The 13,061-nt window shown below is 35.5% G+C and overlaps 1 protein-coding gene across 1 annotated transcript in view; it reads left to right on the forward strand.

Annotated features, from left to right (window-relative positions):
- LOC128986866 (myotubularin-related protein 13) overlaps positions 1–13,061 on the forward strand; it is a 117,812-nt gene that overhangs the window by 64,132 nt on the left and 40,619 nt on the right. Inside the window, exons 17-23 of the mRNA XM_054407440.1 lie at positions 513–762; positions 1,382–1,577; positions 4,746–4,879; positions 5,391–5,566; positions 6,708–6,880; positions 11,234–11,429; positions 12,099–12,338. Of these exons, the coding sequence (XP_054263415.1) occupies positions 513–762; positions 1,382–1,577; positions 4,746–4,879; positions 5,391–5,566; positions 6,708–6,880; positions 11,234–11,429; positions 12,099–12,338 (1,365 nt within the window). The remainder of the gene's footprint in view (positions 1–512; positions 763–1,381; positions 1,578–4,745; positions 4,880–5,390; positions 5,567–6,707; positions 6,881–11,233; positions 11,430–12,098; positions 12,339–13,061) is intronic.

The following is a 13,061-nucleotide window of genomic DNA, read 5'->3' on the forward strand; positions in this document are numbered from 1 at the left end:
TTGTCATGTATCAATAATATTATACTATCACGTACAACAGTTAATCTAGTCTAGATTTAGACTAGATGATTCTCCAAATAAAATGATGGCGATGCAAACTGCGAAGTTAATACCATGTTATCATCCGAAAACTAGTCAGTTTAGTACTGTAGCTAGTCAGGCAACCGGCCAAAATCTTGCCGACACAAAACTATTGTGCCAGTTCCAGTATCAAGACAAATTTTGCAATGTCTCTTATAGAGTCAGGCAACCGGCCTGTGTTTTGTCCGCACGAAAATACCGTACAATAATGGTATTACCGTAGCTTACCAGTCTCGGATAGAGTCAGGCAACTAGCCTGTGTCTCACCGGCACGAAAATATCGTGCAAATAATGCTAAATTGCTACCGTAGCCGTAAGGTTGAGGTCAATTCCATGTACGTAAACTAGTTAAAATACCTCCAATAAAGACTCTGTCAATTCATCAAAATGTAAAATAATCCGGAAGGCAATACATAAATGTAATTGTGTAGGTCAAGCATAGCGGAGAGTGAGGCTAGCGGTGATGCAGAGTCCGGATTCGAAGAGCAAGATCCGTCAGAAGCGTCAGGACAGGTAATCCGGATGGTGTCCAGGTTTGTGGATAAGGTGTGCACAGAGGGCAGTGTGAAAGCTGAGCACATCCGGAGTCTGCATCAGATGGTGCCTGGAGTGGTACACATGCATGTTGAGACACTGGAAGCCGTGCATAGGGAGAGCAAACGACTGCCGCCCATACAGAAGGTAACATATCATATAAAATCAATCAAAACATTTTTGGTTCGATTTTGAAAAATTCAAAACATGTCTTAATATCCAGGGTTTCTTTGATACATGTAAGTTTTTCCGAAAAACTATTGCCAATTAAACTAGTGCTATCTACAGCTAACCACTTATCTCTTTTAAAAACTTGCAGATACTGCTGGTCGAACTACTTTTTAACTTCCCAATGTATCGGTATTTTGGCTATGCTGCAGTAAGTTTTCAATATAGGTGATTTTATTTTTAATTTAATTTCTATTTATGCTGCTCTGTTAATCTGTGTGCATTATTATTGAACAGATACACAAACAAATAACACCAACAACACACACGTAAGCCATGCTAAACCACAATTTATAGTAGGCCATACCTACAATTTGAAAACTGGACCAAAATTGTGAGTGTCTTTATGATTACAACTTATGACATTGAACGATGTGCCATTCTTAAATTACCGTATTTATTCTGCTGCTGATGATAAATTGTAACAAGTTGGAAACATGTACAGCATGACTATCAACATTTTCTGACAGTGCTAGGCAAACGTAAATAGTAGTTTTAATTATTGTGTGTAAAGGTATCAATGTTAACTGTGTCACAGCCCAAGATCCTGACTCCCAGTATGTTGCCCGGAGAGGAGCCTCTGTCCGAGGGGTTGAGGGTTTACTTACTGCCAGACGGGAGGGAGGAAGGAGTCGGGGGTGTAGTGGGAGGTCCTCCGCTACTACCAGCCGAGGGAGCCATCTTTGTCACCAACTACCGCATAGTGTTCAAGGGAACACCTTCAGATCCCTTCGGTGAGTGATCATTGGATTGTTGTTGAACTAAACATTTCATCCCCATGTTAAAGTTTTTCCCAGTTTTTGAATAAAAATAGTAGGACATAGTAGAATTGTGTCATCACCAAAAAATGCTTATAAAAATTACCAATATATGTCAAAGATGCTCATTTTTATCCAAGTCAAACTGATATGACAACTTGTAAATTATTATTGACATATTTTTTTACATCAACTATCTCAGTAACAAAATCTAAGGAAGGAAATTGAGTTTTATACTGTCACAGTCTGGGAACAGTCCCCGCAACCAAGTTTAACAAAAAATTAATATTGGCTTCAGCTGGTCCATGCAAATGTGCTGTCTTCTTCAGTATGGAAAATCAATAGTGATACCATGGACTTCTCAAATTATAACAATCCATTGTATAGCTCTTGGGCCCCATTGACGACAATATGGCTTTTATCTTGCCTTCACCTGTAGTCCAAATTTGATATCATGATCAAGTGATGACAAATTTGATGACAGTGGTAAGATGGCCATCATAAATTAAATAAAAATAAAAATAAAATGGAACTAAAATCCCTATATCCAACAGAAAATGTAACTTTGGCAAAATCAATGTTCGATTCAGTTGAATAGTAGTTTGCCCTGAAGATGGATAGCTGCTACGAATACGTAACTTTGGCCTCTAGTCTTACTCATTCAACAACGGAGTCATCATCCAAAACCTAGATTTGACAAAAGTAATGTTTTTTAAAAAAGTGTTGAGTTTTCAACAATCTATGTACAGTAAAACCTCGTTAACTCGACAGTCAACAGGTGACAGGGCAAACGTGTAGCTGGTTTTGTCTTACCTTTTTGTTTGAATTTTCAAGTTTTAATTGTTGAATATTTGTAAAAAAACTAACCGCTATACCCGTGCCTTGCAACGGGATCAAGATGCGGAATGGCAAGCAGCTTGAGAACGTTAAAGATAACAATTAATTATTATGTTCTCTAGATCTGCTATATGTAGATAGACTTTTATTAAAATACTATTATTATTAACTGGCTACATTTAAACATAACTGTAAAAAATCCATCAAAGCTCAAAGCTCAAGCTCAAAGTATCAAAGCTTTTTGTTTCTACTTAGTACAAATTAGCTGTTGTCATAAATTTAAACAATTAATAGTACTGCGCCTTGTTGGTAAACCTATTAACTTTTTAAAGCTATTGAACATCGCAGAATCTATTTGTTTAGTTGAAACAGCTATTAAGATGCTTTAATTCCATTTAAATAAAAGTACTCATAAGGTTAAAATGGGGAAACTCCAAAGCCACTGGGGCGGAGCTGTTTGGACGGATCATGAAGTTCTATACATATGTACTTAGTTTCGTGGCCATTTATTTATTTATTTATTTATTTCCCCAACGGATTGCACCTTTTTACAAAATATGTGTATACAATATGAGATGGCATTTGCAATATTACTAACTAGAAAAGTAATAACAATGGTAACTTAATAACAAAGTGATAATAAATAGTAGGGGTCTGCGGTGCACCGAAAAAGTCGGTACGGTACGGTACAAGCTTAATTACCGTCATCGGTTCGGTACAGCATTTTACACGGTACAAATTCGGTTCGGTACAGCCTATTATAATAATAAATTACTTTCAGTTTACTATCGTAGTCAACGACAGTTGGTTCCGAGCACATAAAAGTCTTATCAGATGTTTGTTTACGATCTTCATAATTTATTACTGGGGTGATGATGCAATAAAAAACCCATTAGCAGTCCCAAATCCATTAACATTTTATCATGACAATAACATTTTGTCTCGACAATAATTGTTGTATTCAAGTACTTCCAAGAACTGTTGAATTTTATCACTTTTATATCTTTACGACTTTCACCAATTCTATTTTATCATAAAAATAATAGTTTTATGATGACTGTTAAATGTTATCTCTAACTCAGTCAGTATTTTCGTGAATATTCAATTTGCCGCTGGCATTGCCTACTGCCATAAAAATGTTAGGTGCTACAAATTCAACTTGTAACCAATCTAATCTACAATCTTATTTATAAGTTAAAATATTTGTTATAAATATTTTATCTTTCTATTGAGAAACCACAAGCATATTTGTTGTTTGCATAATTTTTTTCTCGTTGTTATGCAAGCCTACTCGGTCTCAAATTATGTCATTGCATGTTCTGTGTCTTACATTGTTATATGTGGCTGTTTAAGGCTTAAAAATGTTTTTTAGTTTCCTAATTACGCGCTACCCATATAAAATAATGTTAATTTTTTTTTTACTTTTTGATTTTTTAATGTTGTAATATTGTTTATAATCAAAAGTTGACACCCACTATGTGTGCCAGAATTTCAACCGTTTTGCCGTATCTCAAGCCGTTTTCGAGATATAAGCGTTTTTAGACAGTTTACGGACTTAGATGATTTTTCATGGTAACTTTTATTTGTAGCCTACCCATATAAAATAATGTTAATTTTTTTTTTACTTTTGATTTTTTAATGTTGTAATATTGTTTATAATCAAAAGTTGACTCCCACTATGTGTGCCAGAATTTCAACCGTTTTGCCGTATCTCAAGCCGTTTTCGAGATATAAGCGTTTTTAAACAGTTTTAAACTGCCCCAAGAGCCAAGTTCGCGGTCACGGGACTGGGGAATCCCCAGGTGGTGACGTCACCGGGGACGAGTCTATATATAGAAGTGGCATAGTAATGTCAATGTATTATAGTTAAAAATAATGGTTTTAATACAGTTCTGAGAAGAAAACGCAAAAATACGGGTAGCCGCGTACCGTACCGATTATGTACCGAGAACCGAGGTACAAAATATTGTACCGTACCGAACCGTACCGACCTTAAATTTTCTGTACCGCAGACCCCTAATAAATAGTAATAGCAAGTAATAACAAACATTGGTCCAGCGGTGTCTGAGATTATAACTGCCAAATATACAAACATACAAACAAACCAACATCCTCTTTTATAGGATGTTGGTTTGTTAGTCCTACATATTAGTCTGTTGTGTATTTATTTATTAAAACCTATTACAATTTTCAATATTCTGGATAGCTTGACAACCCCCAAACCTGACAATTTCTTGGTCCACAAATTGTTTAGTTAGTGAGGTCTTAATGTATTAGATTTTTAAACATAATTTTTACTTTGAACAGCTAGTGAACAGCTGGTTGTGAGGGCTTTCCCAGTCACTTCCCTCACTAAAGAGAAGCGTATCTCTGTACAGTACTTGGCACACCTCGACCAGTGGCTACAGGAGGGTCTGCAATTGCGGTCTTGTACGTTTCAGGTCAGTCTGACAAAATAAAATCCATCCTCAATAAATCATAATTGCTAAAAATCTTTGTTTTTTATTTTCTTTGATAAACACGTTTTGGTCAAAGTTACATTATTAGGTAACCTTTTTAGTCTTTCCCTCCTTTAATGATTTTTTTCTAAGTTTCATGTTGTTTTAATCTAATAAATAACAAATCCAAATTATTACAGGTAATTTGTTGGAAACGAACACAGAAAGGATAGGTAAGTGTAGGAAAATGACTGATTTGTGGTATAGCTATAAAAATCACCCATTCCGTTAACCTGAGTTAACCCATTCCACTTGAGCTACCCACCGAGGGTCACTACCACCAAGCTCTGATCTTTTCGATCATGCGTAACAGTCTATTACACTGAAAACACTGGTCATTCCAAATTCCTAGCGCAGTAGTTCAAAACTTGACTTTTAGGCTACAGGATTTGTAAGCCATAGCTTAGCTATGCCAAGGCTTTTGGAAATTCTAACACAAGTATGTTTACTGCAGTTGATGAAGGTGGCGTTTGACGACGAGGTGACGGCAGAGAGTATAGAAGCATTCCGCAAACTGATACACAAAGTACGACATCCTCCACACATCTTCCATCACTTTGCCTTCACGGGACAAGTGGTAGTGTCGCAAACACCTCTACATAAGGATAAGGAGAAAAACGCCACTCTTAGGTAGATTTTGTTGTTGGACATAAAATAATTTTTTATTATTTATTTCAAAAAATCACAAAATCTTACAAAGTGTATAATGGCTTGCGAATTGTTGCAAAAGCCAGTAAAATATTGGCTTGTCTGCAGCTCATAGAGAAACTGGTTGCTTGATAATCTACTTTGTCCTGGTCAGTCCCTATAACCACTTTTGTTTTCCCTGTTTCTGGTTCAAATCTGCTTTCACTGTTTTTTTCCATTCTACTCTACCTTTCCAAGACAACTGTCTATATAAGCCCAAAATTTACTAGTTTGAAAAAAACCTTAAATCAATTATTTTCAACAAACAAATTACAATAAATAACATGCATTAAATAATTCTTAACTTTTAACAATAATACAATAGCCTAAATAATCTAAACAACAATATTTGACCAGATTTAAAATGGATTGATCGAGATTACAATAGAACAATAAATAACGTGCATAAACTTGAACAAAAATATAGTAAGTATTCAGGCAACTATATTTAACCAGTTTTAAATGGATTCATTGAGATGACAATACAACAATAAATAATGTGCAGTTAAATGCTCATGATAAGTGTTAGCACTATTTTTATTACAGTAAATATTTTTTGTTTGGCAATTATTTATCCTAGCCTAAACCACACTGATAGTATTTTTGTGTGTAAGGTTTATTGTTGGAGATGGTAGGTTTTGGATTATTGCAGGCAAAACTTGAGTTTCACTAATAACTGATGAAAGATGTATGCAATAGTCCTTTAAACAAAACAAAAAAAGTATTTTTTTCCCAAACACTCTGATAACTGATAAATTTTGTTAGTGTGCATTTAATATAATGTCATTGTGGATCGCAATACTATAGTAATCATCTCCAGTTATTGCAAAGACATCATCGTCTCCTTCGATTGCGGCAGTTTGGTTTTTTTTCCAATAACTAATAAAACCAACTACTGACTCTTAGAACTGATTCATGATTAGTAGTAACAGATTATCAAACAATAGGATTTAATCAGTTGAAAGATAGGATAAATAGTAACCACTATGAAGGTAATGGATTATTTAAACAGTTTTTGTAGTTGGAAAGTATCAGAAATTTTGAAATTTATGTCTGTGATTTTAATCTTTCCTTTTGTTATCAGAGGTTTTGCCAAGAAGACACTGTTAAAGACAGCTCGCAAGGCAGGGTTCAAGCAGAAGACGTCTTCCAAGAGACAGAAGTATGTTCTGCCCAATGTCTCCAACAATGTAAACAAATACATGACATCACCTGGCCGTATGAACCTTCCTGTCGGAGACTTGGACGATCTCTCAGGTATAAAACCGCTAGGGGTGTGCGATGCATCGAAAATGCATCGAAATTTCGATTCGATTCGATTCGATGCATCGAATCGCGATTCGATTCAGCATGCATCGAAATCACGATGCATCGATTTGGCCTCGATGCATCGAAAAAGACCGATGCATCGGTTAGCTCCCGATGCAACGATTACGTCCCGATGCATATTTAAAACTAATTCAGGACTCCAAAATGAGTTTTAGATAGGGAAGTGTCAATTATCGCTACCACCGATACTCAGACATTGCCGATACTAGGAATATCGGTATCAAGAATCGATTGCCAAACATCGATTTCGCCCGATTCCGCTGATACCGACAGCCGACAGGGATGGATAGATATTTTATTTTAACATTTATTTATTTGATATCTATTAGTTTGTAATCACGCTAACAACTTTAGTAACCAACTTAGCACACTATTTAGTTCAAAACAGCTAAAGTTTATTTTCAGCTGTTCTCTCTGCAGGCAGATGATATTGCACAACACAATACAATCTACATTTCAAGATGTCAGACAGTCAGAATTCAGTCTCAGACAACCGGCGCGCGAGTGTCCTCAACACGAAAATACGAAATTATACTAAAAAATGTCTGTATCAATAAGTCAGATCTTTAAATGTATTATTTTTATTTTTAGAACAAAATAAATAACCTAAACTTGTCTAAATGTTCAGTTTCATCCCTGCATTACGCATCATTAGAAAAATTCGATTCAATTACAACATCGAAGTCAGAGGGTTAGGCTTGCACTTGCCTATTGCAACAAAAAGTAGATCCATATTATATCTGTACTATCTACCTAGTTTAAGAGTTTAAGTGAAGTTTTAAGTGCTACTATAACATAAGTTTTGATTGAAAAACACCATACGCATAGTCCATGTCGATTTTGTAATATTATAATGAATGGTAAATGTTGACCATCTAAGATAAATCAAAGTATGTAACAAGAGTTCTCATTGGTCGAGAGGCCACGCTGCACTGTCATGTCAGCCAATCGACGTTCGTGTTTCAATGGAGCAAGTGACGATTGCTAAGATACATTGATAAATATCAAGAACCGTTATGTAGGACGTGTTTGTTTGTAAAGAGTATAAAATTAGGTTAAAGTTTAAAACGGTGTGATTTTCTTTTGTCTTACAAAGACCTAGATTTGACAATAAGGTTATAAACGAGTATTGTCGCGTCGTTGTTCCTTGTTTGTTTACTTTTTCAGATTCCCTATCAAACGCCCCTATCTGCTATCTCTCTCTCCCCCCCCCCTCTCTCTCTAACGATGTACTGATTAAACAGATTGTGGTTGACGACTTTTCTACTTAAGATTCCCTGTGGTTATTTTAGTTCAATCAATCCCATAACCTTTCTATCGTTTATCAAAATAATTAATTAATCTGTTTTGTATTTTATTTCCTTTAAACCAACCCCTATTTACCATCTGTATTTTATAGAATAAAATGTTTGTTTATAAATTTTGACTGGCCACACAATTTTGTACCTATTTTATTTTGTATAAAGTAACAGATACTTTGATGATTATATATACAGTATATATATATATATATATATATATATATATCAATAAGTGCTGCGTGCTGTAATGAATGCTTTTTATTATCAAAATAAGTAATCAATTATAAATTTTTGATAATACATGGGTCATTGAATAGGTACCTTAATGTCATGTAGTTTCCTATTTGTAACTTGCAAATAATAATAATTGATAGTTAATTCTGGAAAATGAAAAATAGTGAACGCATTCATAAACCTGTTGTCAAAACAGCAACGCAGGTGTAAGGGTTTATTGTTTCAGAGGCTAGGGTGTTTCAAGGACAAAGTGTTGGGCCTCCCGGCTTAGGGGGGAGGGGTGGTGGTTAGAGGGGGAGGAAACTGGTTTTGGCTATTTATTGATTAGTTCACCGACCCTTCTAGACAACAAAATTGAGTGACAGTGACAGTGTTAAATCACCGTGTTCTGTATTTAATTTGTTGTTTACTTTGTTTGTTATTCTATTAATTTTAGTGTTTTGCTCTATTTCCTCCTGGTCCCTTGCAAATTGTATTATCAATGCTAAATAATTGTGGTCAATTCAAATTATATTTTTGATTATTCAAATCTCCTACACAAAAAGACAAAAGTCAAACCAGGCAAGGAAAAAACCTGCTATTGTAATCCCCGTACCCAGCCATTTGGGAAGTGGTGAAAGTCTAGTCTAAATATAGCTCAAAGGTCTCACCCTTCCCTTCCCCTACTCAATGTTACTATTCCGCTCATTTCAAGGTCATTGCACAACGCCTGCCTCCCGTCTATTGTTTTGCCTTTATAGTGTTTCTATTCTGACTTTTATAAACATAAATTTATTGCTTACGTAGTTCAGTAGTGAAATTTTCTATTGTGAAACAGTAGGCCTACTTTAAAACAAAATCACTACCGGTCATGTCATTCTATTCTGTGTCAAGTCAGTATACCATTGCCATTGCCAGTCAGTCGCCGGCGACTGCTTTGAGTTGACCTATTCTGTTGTGACAGCTATAAAAATAGGTTAGGACAACTACCTATCTTGCTTATTTCTATATTGTACTTTACTCAAACTCAAAATCTCGAATATTCGTCCATTTTGTGTTAATAGTATAAATAAAATTGGATCCATTAAAACCGGATCCAGCCCAAGATCCGATTTTTTGTGGATACGATCGGGCGTCGGTCTAGCTCAGATCCGGCGGATCCAGTAGTCCGATATCCGGATCCGACCATCACTAAAATAGACAGTAAACACTGATAATCAACTTTTTTGGTTCGTGCTGATTTAAGAATGAACCAGAAGTATTGAAAGCCAACAAATATAAATGTGAAAACTAAGTAACAATACTACCGTACGTCATAAAATAAACTCTATTTTATTTAATACAGGTCAATAATAATAAACTTAACGATTGCTTTATTGATATATAGGCTTATTCTAATTGTTAGTGAAGGGTGAATTTCCTTAGGCCAACCATAAAATTAGCAGTGTCCATTAATGAGGTTAGGTCAGCAACTATCCTCTTGTTCATAATTTTATTTAGTACATTTTTTACTTTAACTTTTTTTAAGGTAAAGGATCCATTACAGAAACACATGTTGTATTTAATTTTTGAAGAAAATCATGCCGTGCTGCATCGAATCGAATTGCATCGATTCGAATCGAAATTCTTTGAATCGCATCGATGCATCGAATCGAAAAAAATATGCTGCATCGCACACCCCTAAAAACCGCTGACTATATCAAGTAAATCAAAAGAGTTTTGATTTTCCAGTGGCATTCTGGAAAACTAAAAAGACTTTTTTCTTACTGCAACTCATGTTATTGTGATTACGTTATCTTGACTGAGGCTCTGATAACTGAGATTGGAGTTGACAGTAAAGTAAAGCAAAAGTATTCCCAATATTAAAACCCCAACTGGTAAAAGAAGCAGAGATGTTTGCACACACAATGTAGCCCCTGTCAAACATAATCACTTATTATAACAACATGTGAGTAGATAGTAATGTACCGATCCTAAACCAAAAAAGGAAGACTTCAATAAATCAATGTAAAATCTATGTTTTTTAACACAAATCAACACGAACACGAATCATAACATGATTTGTGTTAAAAACATAGATTTTACATTGATTTATTGAAGTCTTCCTTTTTTGGTTTAGGATCGGTACATTACTATCTACTCATGTGCACATATAATCAACCTGTCAAACTAAAATTTTCCTTGATAAAAAGATTTCACCAAATTTTAGACATTAAGGTTTAATTTTAGACACAATGACGCCTTAGTGTCCATTACATTTAGGGCCTATATATTTTTCTGACAAATTTCGCAATGACAAAAGTGGTTTTATTTTTATTTAGGCCACTGTACTTTCTTTTAGGTGACTATGAATATTGCTTAGGTTATGATTGACCCAAAAACCTAACCCACTACATTATAAAACCATGTCTACCACTTACAGACATAAATAAAAATATTGTAGATTAGTTGGAACAAGTTATTCCACATTTTTTTATACCACTTGTACATTGATATTTCGTTATGAAAAAGAATTATAATTTGTTTAGCCAATTTAGATTTCCATAGAAGAGTATGTAATTTTAGTAATAATTGGAAGAGGATGTAATCCTTTTAGCGAGTTCCTGAGTTAGCCAATTCCTACGTCTCATTTTAGTTGAGTGTTGTACAAAAGTATCACAAAAATTAAATGTAAAGATAACGTGAACCTTGATGAAATGTGATTGAATTGATGAGATGATATTTGAAAGTGTTGAATGTCTAATTGAATTGTTAAATGTTGTTACAGTTGACGAGTTTGAGTCGGTGGTGGGTGTGTCACCGGGCCTGGTAACGGACTCCAAGACATTAGAAAGGTTGACGGAGAGAAGTTATGTAAGAGATTGGACCAGACTGGGGCTTGTGACACAGTCTAACTCCGGCGGCAAGAGTAAAGAACCTTTCCGCATCACTTCTGTCAACAGTGCCTACATGATGTGTCGCAGGTAATAAATCTTTATGGAAATTCTTTCTGTTTATCTGACCTGGCTAAAGCCGGTTTGGGTCAGATTGAGACTGTTCTGGGTTTCCACAGACCTGTTAAAAAGTTTAAAAAGTGAAAAAGTGATTATCAGGAAAAAGGTTCTAAAATTATAAAATGCAATACATTTTAATGGGGAAAAGTGAATGTTTGTGCACTAAAAATTTCATTTAATCCATCAAAAGTTTTCCTACAATTAGGTAAAAAAGAGGAAACAAAATTGATTGTATTTGTAAGTAAGCTTCATAAGAAGATTGTGAGCCAATTAAAGAGGAAGGAGAGTTGGGAGAACACAACAGAGAACTAAGAGAACTTAACAAGGATTCAGAAAAATGTAGTGTGTGAGTTTAAATGTAGAAAGTTTTATGTGCTGGGCGTTTTTTGAGAAGAGGGGATGGAAATAATCTCAAATAAGCAATAAAAAGGAACTCTGGAGGAAGGCCTTGGCAAAAATGAAGGTGCCAAGTAGGCCTAATGGTTACTATGAAGAGAATAGGAGCAAATGAGGAAGACACAGGAGATCGAGGGAGGTTGAGGGACTTTGTTGGTGCTGCCTAAAACCTACTCAGATACGGCCCGGGAGTAAGTAAAAGTAAGCTAGTACACATTTTGACAATGTAATGTTTGTCCTCAGTTACCCTGCACTGCTGGTTATGCCGACGGCCGTCAGTGACGACAGTCTGCGCAAGTTTTACCGCTGCTACAGACACAGTAGGTTCCCTGTAGTGACGTGGAGACATCCCCGTAACAAGGCCTTGCTACTGCGGGGAGCCAGCTACCACGGCAAGGGAGTCATGGGGATGCTAAAGAGTACACATCCGTCGTCTGCTGGAGTGTCTGTGACGGAGACCAGCTCTAGTTTAGAGCAGGAGAGGTAAGTAAATGTTTTGGTTAAAAATCGGTCGTTTTTCCATTGGGTCATATTTTAATAGGATGCCAATTGGCTGGTTAGAAATTATTTAGAAGAGAGAGTTCAGCTAACTTACCTCAGGAAATTAGTCTTCTGGCTAATAGATACACAAATAAAAGATCTTAACGCATACCACTGATGTCTTGTCCTGAAATAATCATTCTGCAATGAGTAGATTGAGGAGAAATTTCTAGCCAATGGGCTTTCCTTCTTAATCTATTATGAATTATTTTGAAGAGCCCCTGGACTCTTAATTTTCTCATTTAAGCTAACATAATCTGGAAAAAAGCCTTGCTGAATAAAGATCTGTCTATTCGTTCCTTTATTTACTCAACTCCATCCTTCTTCAAAATTATACCCAACCACGTGATCAAATAAAATAAAATCATACATCTACTTTGCTTTCCTTTAAAATTTAACCTTCTTGTTGTATTAGTTTGATGCTAAGGATATAACGCAGAGCACGAGGACCATAGTTTTCAGAATCTTTAGCAGGAATAACAGGCTTACCTGAATTTTTGTTTGAGTGCTACTACTAATTTTGGTCGCCATGGCAATCCAAAGAAAAGTCTGTAAAGTAGACGTTAAACATACCTTGGATCAACCAGCTGGGTAAGCTGGTGGATACTAACTAAAAGTGTAGAAGAAACCCTATTATATGCTTTATCATACCATCTTCTTTTCCAC

This window comes from Macrosteles quadrilineatus, unplaced genomic scaffold (genome assembly GCF_028750875.1).
Source record: "Macrosteles quadrilineatus isolate MER2022 unplaced genomic scaffold, UCM_ALF_1.0 Scaffold_2__2_contigs__length_208266976, whole genome shotgun sequence".
NCBI lineage: Eukaryota > Metazoa > Arthropoda > Insecta > Hemiptera > Cicadellidae > Macrosteles > Macrosteles quadrilineatus.